The sequence below is a fragment of the Poecilia reticulata genome, linkage group LG5, assembly GCF_000633615.1.
Source record: "Poecilia reticulata strain Guanapo linkage group LG5, Guppy_female_1.0+MT, whole genome shotgun sequence".
Taxonomy (NCBI): domain Eukaryota; kingdom Metazoa; phylum Chordata; class Actinopteri; order Cyprinodontiformes; family Poeciliidae; genus Poecilia; species Poecilia reticulata.
The window spans coordinates 33493847-33513364 of record NC_024335.1 but is presented as its reverse complement, the minus strand read 5'-3'; the positions used below and the strand labels follow the sequence as shown (position 1 = coordinate 33513364).

Below are 19518 nucleotides of genomic sequence, written 5' to 3'. Positions count from 1 at the left end.
TCATGTTAGGACAGCGAAAGTTTTAATACGTATGTAAAATGTATTTTTTTTTAAGTTAGATGCTGCAGCTTTAAACAGGTTCGGTGTGAGAGTCACTACCAGGTGGAGCAGGTGGACCGCTTCTGTTCCACCTGGTAGTGAAATATTACTACCTGTAGCGCGTGGCAGCGGCTCAACAGCGAGATCAGAACCAGCGTCTTACATCGCAGCTCGAAGACTGAAATTATTTTGCGGGTTATTTGTTTAGCTTTCTGACCGTTGTCCCAGCATGCACTGCACGCTTCTTCTACGGGCGAAAATGAAGTCAGAGGCTGCTTACCATAGTTGCTAGACCTGTTGTGGCTCAACATTGGTCCATATATAAGGCACACCGGATTACAAAGCGCACTGTTGTCTTTTGAGGAAATTGAAGATTTTTAGGTGCACCCTGTAGTGCGGAAAATACGGTAATTTCTGTCCATTAAAACTATTAATCTATAAGTCAATAGACAGATCTATATAAAGATATAATCCATGTTGCTGTGTCATATTATTATGGCATTAAAAGGACCTGGAACTTTTGTTTTTCCAATGACGGCTCTGGTTTGTACGGAGCCCTCCAGGGGACATGGGGAATTTTTTTTTCTTTTGCGTTCCCTTACAAAAGTTTTGCGTTCCCTCGCAATAATCTACTGATCAGTTCATGCAGCATAATTGAATACTGTAAGCCTTTCTTACGGTGGCCGCCGTACTTTCTGCTTTAATACAAGGTTATGTAAAGTTTTTCCATGGACTATTTCTGAGTTATTATCGTGGGGTAATAAGTCATCTGATTGTGTTCTGTTGTGTTTGTCTGAATGGTTTAAAGGGCTGCTTTCAGTACCGTTCCATCTCAGACATAAACATGCAGTAAATAAATAGATTTTCAATCAGTTTTTTGCACCAAAGTGTTAATAATAATAAACATGTTTTATTATTATAAAACACAGCAAACTAATGGTGGTAGAGGGCCTCACTGAGTTATCTCGGGGAATCTCATCTGTCCATGTATCAATCAACTCCAAACCTCCTCTTTATGTATGCTCCAAACTTTGCGAGGACTGACCACCTCGCTCACCCACTTCCTCAAACACACAGAGCCAGCAGCCAGTCACCTTCCCATTCATACTTGGTGACAGTCACGCTCACATCGACACACCCACCACCAGCTGTCAAAGCCGCTGCTCCTGTCATATCAATAATTACTTATTTCATTCATATGGTTCTTACAGAGCCTCAGTGAAAACATGTTTATTATTATTAACTCTTTGGTGCAGAAAATTGATTGAAAATCGATTTATTTACTGCATGTTTATGTATGTTAAGGTTAAGATGGAACAGCACTGAAAGCAGCCCTTTAAACCATTCAGATGAACACAATAGACACAATCAGATGACTTATTACCCCGCAATAATAACTCAGAAATAGTCCATGGAAAAACCTTACATAAGCTTGTATTAAAGCAGAAATTACGGGGCCACCGTAAGAAAGGCTTACAGTATTCAATCATGCCGCATGAACTGATCAGTAGACTATTGCGAGGAAACGCAAAAGTTTTGCGAGGGAACGCAAAAGAAAAAAAATTCCCCATGCCCCCTGGAGGGCTCCGTAGGTTTGCACAATAGATGTCATGTGGGTGAAATTTTATGGATGATACTCTGATGTCCCATTCTCCTGAAGGCAGCACAGAGCTGCACCACCAGAAACCCACAGAAACACTGAAGAGAAGAAGAGTTATGATTAATGTAGTTACAGTTCTATCCATGTTTTAATGTTGCAGAGCTCAGTCGTTTTGCAAATAGTTCAAAGTTTAAACTGGCATGTTGTTCATCTTTTATCTGCTCCTTTTGTGGAATATTTAACAACTAGAAAATGGCACAGAACAAGAATATGTTTTCCACTCTAATTGGCTGCTGTTAGGCCTACCAATTTTAAGTTGATTGTTCATTGCATTTTTTGTAAACACCTGTGAAAATAATTTCTATTCTCATGGCTTTTTTGTTCTCTGGGAAATTATTTTTGATGAYAAATACAGAAACWAGCATAAAAATCAAAACATCTACAATAGTGATAGTTATATTAATGATAAAATAATAGTCAGTGCAAAGTAGCCTGCACATTCTTTGGTGGGGGGCGATGAGGGACCTGGATAAAGGCTGGGGGGGCGCTGGCCCAAAAAAGGTTGAGAAACACTGATCTAGAGCAAAACTTTTTATTGAAAAATGTGCAGGTTTTTTTTTTATTTCTGTGTTTCCATTAAGCAAATTTATTTTCGTAATGCCAAGTTGCGCAATTTTCAATTTAATGGTCAATAGAACTGCAGATAATGTCCACTAAGATGGTGGCAGAAATGAGTGCATCCTCCTCTGTGAGGGGTCCACAGACCACCTGTTCATGAAAATATCTTTCTATTTGTCACCACGACAACACAGGATAAGAAATAAAACTATCATCTGAAGGAGTGGTTTACATTTAGAAGCATAAAATAAATTATCACAAAGAGCTAATGTGTTGGAATTAATTACCAGCTAGTTTGTAGCTTCTGATCTTTTCAAATGCATACTTGACTTCAGAAAGCCATTTTTATTTGCCTACGTTAACACCATTAATTGTTGGTTGGCTTTTTTTTTCTTTATCCAACTCCAACACCAAGAAATTGGCAGTACAGGGCCTCATTATGCAGAAACAAAATACTCAGTGTTTACCGACAGAATCCTCATAATCACAGAAATACACTTAATTGGCTTTTGTTTATTTGTAAGCTGAAAAGGGAAATGATTTATTTGTAAGCCAGTGGAAATGATTACAGGGAGGATGACTCACTTTTGTCATGTCGTTACTTGTAATTTTGCCGGGTGGCTTTGTGCGTGTTGGAGGGAGACTGAAAGCCTTTTGTGGCAGCTCTGCTTTCAGCTCCGAACATGTCCGTGTTGTTTCTGCTAATGGTCCTCTGTCTGCACTCTCATACGCCACTAAATAGTGCATTGCTTTCTGATTTTGCTTTGAACATGACAGCGTGTGTTGTGAATTTGTATGTGAAGGTGTGTGTCTACTTGGCCATGCAATGTTTGTCTCCCCTTCCTTTCATTTTTGTTCTTTGGTTCTGTTTTCTTGCAGCTTCTTCTTTGGCTCCTACTGTTGGCATCAGTATGTAGATCTATGTTTATGCGGAAAGCGGGGCGTCGTACCAACACACACTCTGTTTGTAACTTTATGCAATTTACAATGGTATTCATGTGTTGTCATTTTACAACTACAGACTTCAACATATTTTACTGGATTTCAACTCATAGGCCAAAACATATTAGAACAAAATTGGATCTGGGATTTTCAAACCTTTTCATTGATAAAATTTTGAAAAGTGTGCTTTTCTCAGTCCCTCCAGTTTTTCCACAATTCTGCGAACAAAGAAATTCATGTGAAAGCAACAGAGTCCCACATTTTTCACACTAATGCATAATTATTTGTTTATTGCTAATTGTCCACAAAACATTGGGTTTAAGTGACTGCTAACTCTTACCTGCAAGTGACAATATTAAATTTTTTTTCTCAGGGGTTGTGTTAACGGAATATTTTTCATCTTTTAATTTTTAAACAATTACAGAAAACTCTGAAGGCCATCTGTCATTTTGATGGATTATATTTGGCACACCTGACCACTTGGTGCAGACACACAAACATTTTCAACTTATGGAAGTTATGAAGAGAAACGCTCTGATGCTCCTCATTCAGAGAGTCTTGCTGACTTCTGGTTACTTCGTTTAGAGAAAAGTTCCCTGATTTTAAAATGTTGGTTGAGTTGGGGCTTGTAATTCCAGTCCAGTGTTGCATTAAACCGCGGTTTCATCCTCCCGATCAACATCAAAACTCTGAAACATTTGATTATGCACAAGGGGAGGACAATTAACATCAATTTACTCTGTTTCCTTCTTGTAGACTTTGAAGAGGGTTTATGAGGGAAAAGTGTGGCAAAATTCCTTGCAAATATCTGTAAAGCAGCACAGCAAAATCTGTGGTTTGGATTGAAATAAGAGCAAAAAATATGAGTGACTAACTTCTATCCAGTCTCACTAATCGCAACGTTGTAAATCAGTCATTTGTTGTGATTCCAACTGTAAGTCGTTTAGGGTCTGTCTGTCTCTACATCTAAAGACGAATTTGTTTTAGCCAATTCTTCCATTCTCGTTCTCTGTGTTCCTGGGTCTTTATGGTGCTTTTTGTTCTCTAATGTTTTCTAAAAAATCTGAGATTTATACTTTTCATATAATTGTTTAGGTGATTTGTTTAGGTGATTTCTGATGGCAGTTTTGGCTGAACAATGCCAAATATAAATGCATAGCAGACTTTTTCAGAATTGTATGTAGTAAATAGTATTATTTCCGTCTTCTTTAAGGTCATGTTCTACTTTGTGTTGAGCTCACATAAAATTCCACTAAAATCGTCTGAAGTTTGTGGTTGTAATGTGGTGCAACACTTCCACAGGTCTGAATACCTTCCCCAGGTTCTGTCTGAATTTTAAAATGGTGTTTGTTGGTATGAGTCATCCTGTTTTAGCATGTTTTAGCCGTAGCAGGGCAGACATCAGTGCATGCTGTAGGCCTCAGTTCCAACCAACAGGAAGCGTTTTATTTGTCTGATGTTCCAGCTCGCCTGCAGATGATTATCCCTCTCTGTTTTTTGCAGAGAGTACTTGGTGCCTCCTTTCATTAGAAAAATGTCAACTTCCTCATACTAAAAGTTTGTGGCTTCCTCTCTATTAACAGTGCTAATGAGTAAGCTAATTATAAACACCTATTAATTGTCCCCTATTAGCACTTGTAAATGAATGTTGACTTTTTATCCTAGCAACAGCAGCCTCAGTGCTTCATGTCAAAACTCTAGCTAAGGTAATAAATTATGCTTTGCGTAATTTATATTGCCTTGTGTAATTTATACTGCCTTGTGTTTGGAAACTAGTGGAGCTCTTTTGTAGCACCTGTAGATGTGTAGTCATTAATTTTACCCCAGGATAGCGTTATGCTAACAACAGATTGTAGCTCCTGTTAAGCTTTGCTTCTGATAACCACAAGATGTGTTTTTCTTTTAGGAAAGTCTCTGTCAACTCCGACCACTCCAAGGTCACATGTGACCAAACCCACTCGTCCCAACATAGGTATAGCAGCAGTTCTAATACGAACAGTAAGAAAACATGCAAAAATGCTGACAAAGCTTTTTGTAAAATCAACCCAACTCACTAAAGAATACATGACAAATAATTTTTTTTTTCTTTGGGTTTATTTCAAATGTAATGGGCAAAGATGACAAGAAAGGTGGGGAAAAAGTTTCAAAAGAAAGGTGATAGAGGATAGAAAGAAGCTTAGAGAAAGCACAAGTCAACACACTAGAAGTCTGCCTCTAAACCTGCGAAAGAGCAAAAACAAAATCGAGAAACATGGATATATAATAATAAGAATCATAGCATCACTGAAAAGTACACGGCTCAAGTTCATACAGGATGCAATTATGTGGCAACCGCAGCTCAATATATAGTGTAACTAACAAATATCTGAATCTAAACATGGATATTGTGACATCCACTCAGTTTAACACACATTTATTATCATCGCCACATCAGTATGTGTGATATTCATATCGTAAAGGACCTTTTGGATTGCAGTAAATGTTGGCTAATGTTTTTTAAGAATTCTGAAGTTGTATTTTTTATGCTAATGCTATATTTGGTCAGAAGGAAAGAGAAAAAGCTCACATCAGACACAAATGATATCACCAAAAATGCTAAAGGTCACATACTGTCAAAAAGTCAAAAACAAAACAGCATTTGCAAACACATGAAGAAGAATAGCTAATTAGTGTGTTATTACGCACGTATAGACATTGAGTATGTTGTTTTTGGTAGTAATTAGTCATTATGGGGAAAGCATTAATAAATGTGTTAATTTATACCTTGTTAAGTATGAATCATCCTTAATTAATGTTTTGAAGGTTAATTAACTATTAATGGTTAAATAAGGCTACACCAAGTACATTAAGATTGACTTGATGTACATTATAAAGTGCTACCCCTTTTCCTAGAACGGCCACAGGAACCGTTTGGTCTGCAAAGCAACATGAAGCAGCTGTTTCTCTTACTGTTGCCGTAGTTTAATATCTTGGCAACACCATAGGGAAATCTAGGACAGCAGATCTATATTGTGAGCCGGCAGTGTGACTGCAGAGAGGAGTCACTTGAACGGGACAAATAACGTCGAATTGTAAGTGATTGATTTGTTGGGCCCTGGCGCCGCCTGCACACGACAAAAGATTGACCCGAGAGCCACCGGAGATTTCCATGAAATCTTCAAGTGAGTAAACAGCCACACAGCTCTAATGAGAAGAAGAAAGAACGAAAAAAAGAGAGGAAAGCTCATACCGATGTCTGAACAACCATAAGTGGAAGCTGATGAAAGCACCTATATCATAATTTTTCACAGCTTTGCCTTTGTGACTTTGAAGGGCCATCTTCTCTTCTGGGCTCCCTGCTGGCTGAGCAGCTGCTCTGTGCTCCGTTTAATAGCAGGCTGAGGAAAGAGGTGACAAAAACACGGCTGTATTTTTAGACATCTGCCCGTTTCAGCAGTTTGAATTACCGTGGTTGCACACTAATCCATCTGCATTAGCCAGAGAGAGAGTGTCGCGCCGTGGTTAGGGGACGGACAGGCCCGGCTCAGGTGTGTTTGTGAACTGAATTATCACCTGGAAATAAAAAAAAAGAAACAAGCGAGGCACCTGAGCTGGAGATGGAGAGGAAGATTTGCATGTTTGCCTTGTTGGGGGGAGAGAGGTGGATGATTCTTTGTTCCCCTGAAGGTTTAGAAAGATTCTGTTTGTCAAACTGATGATGCAAATCACACCCAACATTAGACAACTGTGCAGTCAGAGAAAAGTTCGACTATTAATACATCAGATTTGACATCACTTTTTTGAAGTGTGACCAGTTAGACAAGAAAATAAAATGTATACTGTCTGATGGAAGTACACATGGATGACACTACCTTTCAGTCATCTTCCATAAATGTGTGTATTTTCAGGATTATTTTCAAAGATATTTTCATCAAACTGCTCCTTTTCATTCAAAACCTTTGTTTACGCTAACATGTAACATGTTAGCATGTTACATGAATGAAATAAATACCGTACATAAAATTGAGGTAATTAGAATGGAACTGAATTCAGTTAAATAATCCTAACCACTGTCAGGATTTTTTGAAAAATCCATTAGCAAAGAGAATAAACAAAGAAAACACATGTTTAATGTCATCAAATTAACATAGACAGGAACAAGATGAGTCCATCTCTAATATTTACATCATATAAATTCCATTCAAAAATACTTTTTGCACTCCCAAAGGGAAATGAAATGTTGTAACTCATACTATGTAACTTTCTTCAGAGTTGCTGTATTGGCTTTTGGTTGTGGGAGGTCGCAACTTTTAACAACAGTCACCAACTCAGTGACTTTGTTATTAAATTTGCTAACTTTTCAGACTGAAAAAATCAGTAAAGATCTGTGATCCAGACGTATTAAACATCAATAATGGGTTTATATGTTATTTATAGTCCACCTTTGATTCAATCTCAATATTATAATTTTTAATGAGGGAAATCATGCTAATACTGCTGTGAGTAGAATCAGACATTTCCTACTGAACACTCTGCTACATCTGTTTCCCCTACACCAACACTTCCTCTCCTCTCTCTCTTGTTCTGTCTCATCACTCTATTGTTCCAGGTCTTGTTGAATGTCAGCTCAGCTGTTAGCAGTGTATGGAGTGAAAATAGTCTCAAAATATCTGTGTGTGTGTAAAAAGATTTGTGCATGCGTAAAAGGATTTGTGCCAGTGTAAAAAGATTTGTGCGTGTGTAAAACGTTTTGTGCCAGTGTGAGAGGATTTGTGCGTGTGTGAGAGGATTTGTGCGTAAAAATATCTGTGCGTGTGTAATACTGGATTTGTAAACCTTAAAAATAAAATAAACCTTCTCCTATGCCTATAAATGTTGAAAAAGTACACACAAGTCACCTGGTAAACACACACAAAACTGCATTTACACACAGATCCGGTTACGAGTGCACAAGTATTTTTGAGACTCATTTCAAGCTTCGGGGAAGCTCCCAGATTTGTGTGTAGATGATGCGTTTACATGCTAGTAAAAGCTGGGCCATCTGAGTTTTGCTCTGAGTCTAGTGTTTTTATCCTCTGACGTTTCTCACTGTGCTTGTGGCGAAGTGGCAAATATGTTAGTTCGGTGGAAAACGGTATATTTCAGCACTTCCTTATAATATCCTAAAATTATTTATAGACATATTGTGCATTTTTGAGCGGTACAGGAGACTAAGTGGAAAAAAAACGACCACTGGGTGGCGGAATGGTTCGCTGGCCAGAAAAATAGCCAGGAAAACCCAGAAGCAAGACAGAGCGTCCCGGTGGTCTGCCCTCTTAAGTAAGTACAATTACTGATTATAATGAGACATGGAGAAATTACAAATTAGTTCAGGTTACGTTTTATATGTCTGGTATTTTGATACTCTGCCCTCCTCATATGTTTCTGTTAGCGGGAGCTAATGTTGATGTCAGCTATGCTACTTTAGGTCTTCGGAGCTAAATTCATGGATTTTTAGTGTCACTCTCAACACAGTTTGAATCTTTAATCCATAAAAATAATCTCTAGGTCGTTCTTACAGTAGCCGTTTTGCCCAAAAGGTCAGCTCAAATCAAATTCTTAAGTCATGTTGCTGACTGATATTTGTATGTATAATTTGTGAGATATTCTGATTTATTTATTCATTAAGTGAATATAATTAAGTGAAATAAATTGCCTTTCGATTCTAATGTGTTGAATTTCTATGTGTATAGATAACATTTTATATTTATCTCTACACAGGACAAAACGGCTGACTGATGGATCGGGTCTGGTGTTATTTCACTTTCTGGAGGATCAGGATCTTTCAGATCTCATCTACCTTCTGATCCAATAGAGCTGCTGCAGGAACACACTGATCCTCTAACAGGGTCCTCAGATCCAGGCATCGATGTCTGGTGTCCTGCAACATTTAGATACGTCCTGGTCCAACACACCTGAATTACATGGCTGCTTAGGACAGTCAAGTTCTCCAGAGTTGTGCTAATGACCCCTGACCTCATGATTTGACTCAGGTGTGTTAAAGAAGAGACATCTAAAGGTTGAAGGACACTGACCCTCCTGAACTGGAGTTAAAGCCCTGCTGTACAATTTTCACTCAATCGTAATCACATTTACTTGCATACAGTGGAAACTTGAGGTAGATTAGGAGTTTGCATAGTGTGTTTAATACCATTTTGGTTTCCATTTGTTGAAAGTAAATTACAAACATTTAGCCATAGTTTGACCACTGCTTTATGACAGAAAAAAAGTTTGATGTCACAAATATATGATTTTAATAGAGGCACCATTCCATTTATACTGTAGAAAGAAGAAAACAAAAGTGTTTCCTGAATTAACTTTAATGTTCACCTCATTGCACACAAAGGACAGATTAAATATTTAAGATCGCAACAAATCTGTTGAATCTTTAACAAAATAGGTTCAGATTAACATGGGTGGTTTCACAGCTACCTAGTTAACAATGAAATGTCTTAAAACTTACATGGAGGTTCAAATATTTACTATAATCAATTAAAAGAAAACACCATAATGCTGTGTATTCAAATAAGACCCAAGGCCAGTCTGTATAGATTAAGGAGACACCATAACATCTACCAACAGAGCAGATTAACTACTGTAGTTGTTTGAAAGGTGTCTTGGTCCAGTTGAAGCTTCAGGTTTTGGTGTTGAACCTCCCAGAATCTCAGCTGCTGCAGATTGTCTGAAGATGCGGAGAAAAATATAAATACAGTTTTAGAAAAACTATGTTGATTTTCCTGAACAGCTGATGCACTGAAAGACCTGACTTTGACAGAACATTACTGAACCTGAAAATTACTTGAATCATCACAATGTATGTAGAAATTTTTCTTTTTATGTTGATCACATGTTTATGCATTAAATGTTTTGCTGTGAAGGCTATTTTTGCAGTGGTGCTTTAAATAAATGCATAAAATATTTACTTTCTTACGTATGTGTTTATTAGCTGTCCATTGTGTCAAAATATAAATTAAGAAATTTACTGCTTGTGAAAATCTAAACCATCTGAATATATTTGACCATCTACATTAATCAACTTGAAATTAAGTCAAACAGGAACAGCATGTTTGTCCTGGCTTGCAAACGATGTATATATTTGTTTAGGGGCCAATGAAATGGGATTCATCTCTGAAATCTTTGGATTTCAGAGATCCAGACACAAACAGTTTAATCTGAAGAATCTGGAGGATGTGCAGGGGCGCGGTAAAGGGGTGAAAAGTGATGACGATTCTAGGGGTAGTCACCAACAGTGGGCCCTCCACAATTTAATTATTTATATTTTGTTCATAGACATAAAATAAAAAAATTTGAGGTCTTGTCAAATACAAAATTAATCATATTGTATTTTCAAAAATTGTTTTTAGCAGTAAAAATGTAATTTTGCCCCTCCCAGACCGAAAAACACACATCCGTTTTTGCCCTGAACCCCCTATCTGCGTTAAATGGTTTGTTCCTGCTTTTAGCGCTTAACAGTGACGTATTCAGCTACAGTCAGTAGAAGCTGCAGCTGAATACAGCGGCAATTGTGGCAGTTACTATGCTGCTAAGAAAAGTTATAAAATCAGGTTTTCAAAAACAAAATAGAGAGAGGGAGAGAGAGAAAAAGGCATGAGTGTTAATTTATAACCCAGTTTTTCTCCAAGAGAGGTGAGTAGACTGTGTGAGATTATCAACTATTTAGCATGATTAGCTTAGCTACAGACTACTGTTTGCCTCATTTTCACTAGCATTTAATGAATTATGGAAAAAAATTGCCAACATCTTCATATATTTAACTTGTTTCCTGTGCCTTTTACCACTTAACAGATGAGCGAGTGAGCAGAGGCTCTAACCCACGTCCCTCCTGACCTGTTCTCTCCTAAGTGAAATTAAAGCTGCAGTATGTCACTTTTATATAAATATTTTTTTTCACTTATTTTTTTTTTAAACTGTCATTATGTTGTGACAGTATAGTATGAGAGGTAATCTGTGAAAAATCTATTTCCTCTGCTTTCTCCCAGTGCTAGAAACAACCAGTCAGAGGCAGTACAGTTTTAGTGCTATCAATCACAATCTCATGTAGTGCTGCTCATCCTTCCTCCTCCTCGATTTGTGTCGCGCTGCAGCTAGCATAGCACAGAGCTGTGCAGATTCAAACTGTGAACGCTCAGTTTAGTTATCATAGCTACCAATCACGGCAGATAAACGGTATATTGTAAATGATTAGTTGTTTCTCCCCCATTAGCACATTTAGCAGTGAGTGAATGAAGTTGATTGACAGTGCTAAGAGCGCCCTGCTGGTTCTGATTGGTTTTTTTGGTCAGAACGGTGCATTACTTTAACCAGTAATAGTAATTCAGGAAGGAGATGGAGGAAATTGATTGTTTTCACAGATTATCTGTCTCATAACAAACAAATTTTTTGTCAGGTGGCCCAAGATTTCTGGCAGCGCCCTGAGGATGTGTGAATAGGTCTGTCACGATGAAAAAATTTACTGTATGATAAATTGTTCCAGAAGTTCTCAACAAATGATATTGTTCTTTTGAGACCATTTTTTTTAGTAATATAATGGTGATGACGAAATAATAATGCACACTCTCAAAGGTCATTAAACTTTAAATTCTGATGAACATTTAACACTGGAACTGGAAGACATTTTTAATATTTAGAATAAATAAAGCTAATGAATTTTGAAAGCCTTTTAAACAAAATTGTTTTTCAAAATAAGGTCTAGTCGAGACCAAAGTACCAAACTGAAGACTTTAGCCAGTTTTTGGTAGAAAGAGAAGAAAAGAGAAACGATAAATCATGCCAATGAAAATGATTGAGTTTGTTTTAATTTATCATCCGATTAATTGATTTATTGATTATTCTGACAGGCCTATGTGTTAAAATTAGACTAAATCCTTAAGTATGTTACAGTGAGAAACGTCAGAGGATAAAAATTCTAGACTCAGAGCAAAACTCAGATGGCCCATCTTTTACTAGCATGTAAACGCATCATCTACACACAAATCTGGGAGCTTCCCCGAAGCGTGAAATGAGTCTCAAAAATACTTGTGCACTCGTAACCGGATCTGTGTGTAAATGCAGTTTTGTGTGTGTACCAGGTGACTTGTGTGTACTTTTTCAACATTTATAGGTGTAGGAGAAGGTTTATTTTATTTTTAAGGTTTACAAATCCAGTATTACACACGCACAGATATTTTTACGCACAAATCCTCTTACACATGTACAAATCTTTTTACGCACGCACAAATCTTTTTACGCGCGCACAGATATTTTGAGACTATTTTCACTCCATAGAAATCAGCTGTTAATATCAGCTGGATTCCTGCATGTTTTCTGTAGCATGTTCGAACAGCTGTAGGTTCTTCTCTCCTCAGTTCCTGGTTCCTGTAAGTGGCAGCAATAACATCTACAGTACCTTAAAAAAAGTATAAATGTACACATGCCTGTTCATTCACATTACAATCACAGGATTTAATACATTTTATTGGAAGTTTGTGTGCTTGATTTTTAAAATCTGATAAGTGTGGCAGGCACTTGTTTTTCTAATTTAGTGCAAAAAAAATGCCTTCAAAAGTGAAAATGTATTTTTATTCAATCCAGTGAGTTATTCAGAACAAATTATTATTTAATAAACAAAATAAATCTGTGAATAATTTAATCTGAGTATGCTACTTTAATGTGATGCTACTTTAGAAACATTTGTGAACAATTTAGTGATATTTTTCCCTTATTACATCCTTTTCTAAATTATGCATTTAGAAGATAAAAGATGAGAAAAATAACGACTCAAACATTTTCATTCTTAAAGGCACAGCTCCATGTTTGCTAATTTTCACATCGATCACAGACTATAAATGCAGATGTAAGAAATCCTGCCACCTGCAGTTGGGCGTTATTTAAATGAATAATTTAAATTGAATGTTTTAATCATTTTTATGGCAAAAAATTGGTAGAAGCATAAACTTATTTTTACACCCACCTCTCTTACAACAATAACATCATCCAATAAATTACTGTTCAGGTTAACTTGTTTATAATATTCTGTTTTAGTTGGTATTTTCTACATCCATATCTATGCATTCATATTTTCATGCCTTTATGAACAAGCATCAGTCATTTTGAAAATTGAAATTGAAATTCTTTCTGTAGAAGACTGGAAACTGGAGTGTCACCTTCCAGCAGGGCACACACATAGCCTGAGCTCCAGTAGAATGAGTTGGATGAAATGGTCTAATCAAAGTCCAAATCTAAATGTAATGATTTTATTGCAAAAACTGAAAATTAGATTTTTATAAATTTAATTCATGTCACAGTTTTTCGGTTTTTATTTGAAAAACATTTTTGGAAAACCACTTTGTTGGGGTTTTTGAACTCTTCAAAGGACTACAGCATCTGTAGCCTTGTGCTGCTTTTTAAATAATTTCTTCATCTCTAGGTGTGTGTTTTCATAACACCTTACAACCCCTCCCCCCGGAGTACAGGTGAAGGTCACTGGAAGACATCAGACCTTTAAACTCTTCTCTCACATTTCATTGATGGTCTCAAGCCTCAGACTGAATATACTGTGTGCCTGATTTCTAACAGCCAGCTTGATATTGCTGGTATGTTTGAAGAGGTTATCACAAGCAGGGGTAAAGGTGAGAAGGGAAAAAAAAGTAATTGACCTCCTGATGAGGAGAGCACAGCCGCGTCCTTGAAGCGACATGATGACGTGGCGGTCCTTCACGCTGTCACTAGCATTTCATTTAGCTCACTAAGAGGAATTACATTTGTTCAGCGTTCCCCGCTTGATTAATTAGACAAGCAGGATTAGCTGTTTAATATTAATACTGGAGCGTTTCCATCAGCGCCTCGGCCCAAGCATCAGATTAGCTTTGTCGATGTAAACATTCAATCAAGTGTCCGATGGAAAGGCCAAGGCCAGTCAAAGTCACGGCGTCTTGTCCTCCACAGGCCTGGCCAGCGTCCACGGAGGAATCTCCACCCAGGGCTGGTTTATTGGCCTCATGTCTGCCATCGCTCTGCTCACACTCATCGTGTTGATTGCCTGCTTTGTCAACAGAAATAAAGGAGGAAAGTATTCCGGTAGGCACACATGCACACACGCACATGCAGCCCCCCCCTCACACACACACACACACATCCTATTCCCTTGTTTGAGTACTAATTGTTGCCTAAAGCATCATTTTAATTCCATATTGTTGTTTGTTCATGCGAGAGAGGTGATCAATCATCAGACAGTGTACTTCCACACCACATAGTCATTTACTGCAGCAGTAGACAGAACAGGCTGCTGCTGTGTTTGCGCCTCCATGTCTCACAATTAAATTTTTTACCTTGTTGGTGTGGCGGGTTTATCTAATTCTGTGCATGAGGTCACTTTATAAAGAGTGACGGCCTGAGCTGGGCCTTCCTGACAGTTTGTTGTTCTCCTCAGAGGAAGCAGAGACATCATCCGCATCATTATTCACAGCTAATGGCCATGAGGGGCAGGGAGAACAACCACACACAGATCTGTGTTTCCTCATTTAACTCTCATTACCACTGACAGCTAGTGACTGCTTTTACAGGGTTCATGTGGCTCACCACCCCGGGTGTCATGGCCTGGGGGACGCCACAGGTTCACTTGTGTCCCTCCCTGTTCTACACAGTTTAAAAGATTGGGGTTGAGAACTAAAACTCCTTTGTGCTAAATTAAAGGAATATTACACAGTTTTCACAGAATCAAATGTAAACTCATGAGAAGCTCAAATTGGTGCTAAACTTTGTTGTACAAAAACATCCATCCTTTTATTAGATAGATAGAAATGTCACTGCCTCCAGCAACTGTTGTACTACAGTTCATACAATAATTAGCATTCTTACTATTGCCATTTACAGAAAGCATACAAAATATTCACAATCCAAAGTTTTCTTCGCTCTAAGCTCTGAATTGTGAAGTGATTGAAATATTTTCCTAAATGCTGTCATTGATGTTTGAAGTGGGAAAATGACTGCAGATAATTGGGAGCAGTCAGGTGACTCATCCAGCTGCAGCAATGGCCATCTGTCCGTCTCCTGTGGAAATCTCTCAGCTCTTTTCATCACTTTGTGTGCAGTGAAAGAAAAAGAAGACCTTCATCCAGACGTGGAGTCCCAGGGCATGAATGATGACACATTCTGTGAATACAGGTAAGCGCCCCACCTCCCATCCCCATGAGGACAGCGTCTCACCACCTCACTGCATCCCCATGAATGTCTGCCCCTCTTCTTTTCCTCCATCTTCTCCTTGCTAAATTCTCTCTGCCTTTTTTTGCTCTTGCCAAAATGACGGCCCAGATTCCACGAGGCTCCCGCAGAGCCTCGCTCTTCTCCTGCCGGAGACGTTAGACGGGCCGAGTAACCGTGAAGTATGTGATAACCGGTTTACATGTGGGCGTGGTCAGAGTAGCTGCTTTTAGACTTGGTGTTGTGTTGGTGTGTGGTGAACAGTTCTGCTTTGATGTCACAGTTTTCTGCTCCCTGCTGGAGCCTCAAACCAATCAGTCATTGAATGCGCCTCATCTCTTGGGCAGTAATATCAGGGCATGTGTCATTGGTCCTTTAGTGGTTCTATTCATAACCGTCTGCCACAGCATGAGTCCCAGTCTAATTCTCCAATCAGTGGGATCCTCACTGCTAAACAAATGCTAATGTGATGAGGTTAAAGTGGCTCAGTGTGGCAGCAATTAGATTTCATCATGTTCACTTCAGGAGCCTGTTGCCCTCAATGTTTAAAAAGGTTTCTACAAAATACTATCAAGTTCAAATTATTGACTAATAATCATCATTTAGAGCTATTAAATTCAGTCAGAAAATGCATCATTTCACCCAAAAAGAGATTAATTTTTAAAAATGTCTTGCAGTGAGGCTCTTTGAAGGTATTACAAGTAGTAATTGTCCTACCGAAGCTTAAAGCTGCAGTATTGAGCGTTAACAGAAGTATGTTTTTTAACATTTGTTAAAACTGTTATCATGTTGTGGCAGAACAGATCCAATCTGAGAACAGATCCATCTACTTCACCTCCTGCCTGAGCTGCTATTGCCATCTGAAGAAATGCACACATTCAAAAACAACCAATTAGAGCCATTAGGAGGAGCTTAGTGCTGTCACTTATTCTCATGTATACATTTTCAAATGTGGTAATGGCAAAGAAACAACTTTCTGTTGCAGAAAAACTGTTCATCCACCGTCACTAGATAGACAGTTAGTAAGCTAGTTAGCATTAACTAACTCTAGCTATAGCTAGAGTTAGGAAGGAGCTGTGGCAGAGCACAGGGAGGGTGGGGGTGTGAGTGGTGCATACATGAAGTTGATTGACAGCGTTTAGACCCTCCTAGTGGCTCTGATTAGTTGTTTCTGATGCAGCAGTATATTTATTCAGATGACAGTGTTTTTTTTCACAGATGATGTGTCTTATATTATACTGTCACGACATAATGATAGTTTTAACAAAAATGAAAAAACCATTTTCTATGAAAGTAAGATATTGCAGCTTTATGTCATATGGCACAGATAATGTAGGAAAGTGAAGGAATCCTCATGAGTAAAAAGCCAATAAGATGAACTGCAGTTTTAACCATTTAAAGCAATACTGAACATCTCTGTACATGGAATACAATTCTATATTAGCAAATATTAAACTTCTACAATTACACAACAGGTTGCATTTATCGCACTAGCTGTTAGTCTTAGCCGTCTGGATTAATTTACAGACTCACTGTGATATAACATATTTCTGCAACAGGTAAGAGAACTGCTACTGATGGTGACACCAAAAAATCTGAAATGAAAGCAGACCAGGTTCAAAAACTTTGGCATCATTTTTGCTGGAAGCCAAATAAGATTGATACTATTCTGTAAGGAAATGGCAGCAGTCAAGCTTAGCTTATGACTTATGATTTATGCTAAGCTTAGCTTAGCTTAGCATAGCGTTTTTGAGTCATGACTGTAAATCGTAATTGTGAATGTAGCTCTGTGTTTAGATTCACTAGCACTGTTTGCCTTGTTGGTTTGGAGTTTGTATCTGTATTTGCTGTGACTCCTGAGGCAGAAACCACTAGCTACTCCTGACAGAACACAACTCCAACTACCTGGGCCATGTATATTTTGCTATTTTATGCTGTAGTCCATGTTAACAATCACATATTTATTACCTCATGGTGTGATATAATGTTCCTTTAGGAATGAGCCAGAATGAGATTCTATGACATTATACCAAGAACCAAAGTCTTTTTTTACATACATACAGCTTATTCTGACTATTCACAGATTCACCAGTTTGCAGATATTTTTGTGGAACATTTTTTTCTATGTTCCACAGAACATAGAAACCACTTCAAATAATTTATAAAAAATTCACCTATTTGTGAATTTGTTTGTAGCTTGAGAAGCTGAAATAGCACGGCACAATGCTACTGGGCGAACTAATGACTGGTGTTAGCCAAACAGTTAGCAGTGTTTCTTCAACATTTATTTTCAATGCCACTGATTGACTGATTGCCTGCTAGGCTGATTGACTGGCTGATGGGCTGTACTCCCAAGAACTAGAATAAGGCAGACTGTAGATGTCTTCTGCTATAGCGCCAGTTTTCACTGTGCATGTCAATGCACTTTAAAGTATATTTGATGTCTGAACTAATGAAATAGGTAGTTCTAAATGTATTTAGAGGGAGTCTCAAGTATTCCTAGATTTTAGCTATTTATAGGCCTAACACCTTTCAATACCAGGTGCTGTAATCATAAAAAGCAACAAATATAACTCCTGCTCCTGATGTAAGATCAGTACTGGCTACAGATATTTTTAAAATCAAAGTTAATTGTGCAGCTTCCAACATTCAGTAAATTTACCACTTCTGCCTATTTTGTCAAAGCTTCTGCAATTGGTTCCTGAATAAGAGGCTCTTACATAACGTTACATAGAGCATTCTATGTAACACTCTGCATTACTGGATGACAGCATGAGCAACCCCATCACCAGCCTTGTCCCAATGCACCCCCTCCCCTATTTACGGCTCATCTGTCTTCCTTTGAAAAAGATACATCGTTGCACGTTCAGTCCACTCTGTTACTTTGAGAATCTATGAAAACATCTGTGATTACGATCCATCGGACTGCCTGAGGTAGAAGCCGGTGTCCCTCATTAAAACCTGGGTGGAGGCAGCGATGCCGCCGGCCTGTACCTCCATCCCTACCGTGTGACCCTCAGAGCAAAGCTCCGGGTGGAATGCTGGGGAATCTAAACCCACTGTGCCTCTCCCACAGCGACAACGACGAGAAGCCGCTGAAGAGCAGCCATTGCTCCCTCAGCAGGGAGATCAAGGCAGCGGACAGCGGGGACAGCCTGGTGGACTACGGCGACGAGGACGTTCAGTTCAACGAAGATGGCTCGTTCATCGGTGAGTACGGGAGCCGCAAGGAGAAGAGGGTGGCGGCCGAGATCAAAGCCTCCACTCAGACCCCAGCGTGAGGAACAGAACGCCCAGCCAGCATCACTCTACCCACATGGAACCAACAAACCCAGGAGGACAGAGACGTTATGAAAGACTGCCGAACATTTTGTGTCAAAACGTAACGAGTTATTGCCAACTGCACACTGCCATTCTCTAAAGCTCTGTTCCTTCACACTGCAAAACGAGTATTACTAAATACCATGTATATATAGTGTATATTGTATGTGTTGAGTGTTCCTTTTTTTTTATAATTATCACAACAACTTTAGAGGTCGTGATTTGTTTTGTATTATTTTCTCTTCATATTGGTGTTTTCAGCTGCACTCTGGTTTGTATAAATGGTGAACTCTCACATGGCGCTCTGTCATTACATGAACCACTGATGTTACTGTGTTGCAGGACACAGGCGATGGGGGAGAAGTTGATATTTTTTCAGATGAGCAATTATTACTGACCTTTTTATATCTGAAACAATTCATTAAAGTTGATGTAAGATGTGTATGAAAGTTTGCCTATTAACTTATTTTTCTCAGTGGTTTACACCTGACAAAATAAAGAGGAAATCTACATATCACTGCATCACCGTAGCTATACTAAGACATGAGTGTCCCTGTTATCTGCCTCAGCAGCTTCAGTCTTTGGTTAATATGAAGCCCCTTTTCCATGGGCGTCCCCTGGCCACATTCCTCTCCATTTGCAGATCCTTCCTTGTTCCTCCCAGTTTTTTGGCACAACTTCAGGTTTCGGTAAGCTTGGGTGTTTTCACATCTGATAGTCCAGTAGTGGACTCGGTTCGATTGGGAACCAGAACTACAACATTTGTTACATTTTCAGCTACT

General features: G+C 38.5%; 1 protein-coding gene across 7 annotated transcripts in view; it reads left to right on the top strand.

The window, feature by feature from the left end:
• The window catches only part of chl1b (cell adhesion molecule L1-like b), a 140853-nt gene extending 121575 nt beyond the window's left edge, over positions 1-19278 (top strand). For 5 of the 7 annotated variants that reach the window (XM_017304927.1, XM_008410607.2, XM_017304928.1 and 2 more), the window contains 5 exons: positions 3137-3166; positions 5106-5171; positions 14162-14293; positions 15307-15379; positions 18492-19278. In XM_017304927.1, the coding sequence (XP_017160416.1) occupies positions 3137-3166; positions 5106-5171; positions 14162-14293; positions 15307-15379; positions 18492-18696 (506 nt within the window). In that variant the 3' untranslated portion in view covers positions 18697-19278. Of the gene's footprint in view, positions 1-3136; positions 3167-5105; positions 5172-14161; positions 14294-15306; positions 15380-15526; positions 15598-18491 lie in introns of all 7 variants that reach the window. The other 2 variants (XM_017304930.1, XM_017304929.1) reach the window with 2 other exon arrangements.
• The last annotated feature ends 240 nt before the right edge of the window (positions 19279-19518 follow it).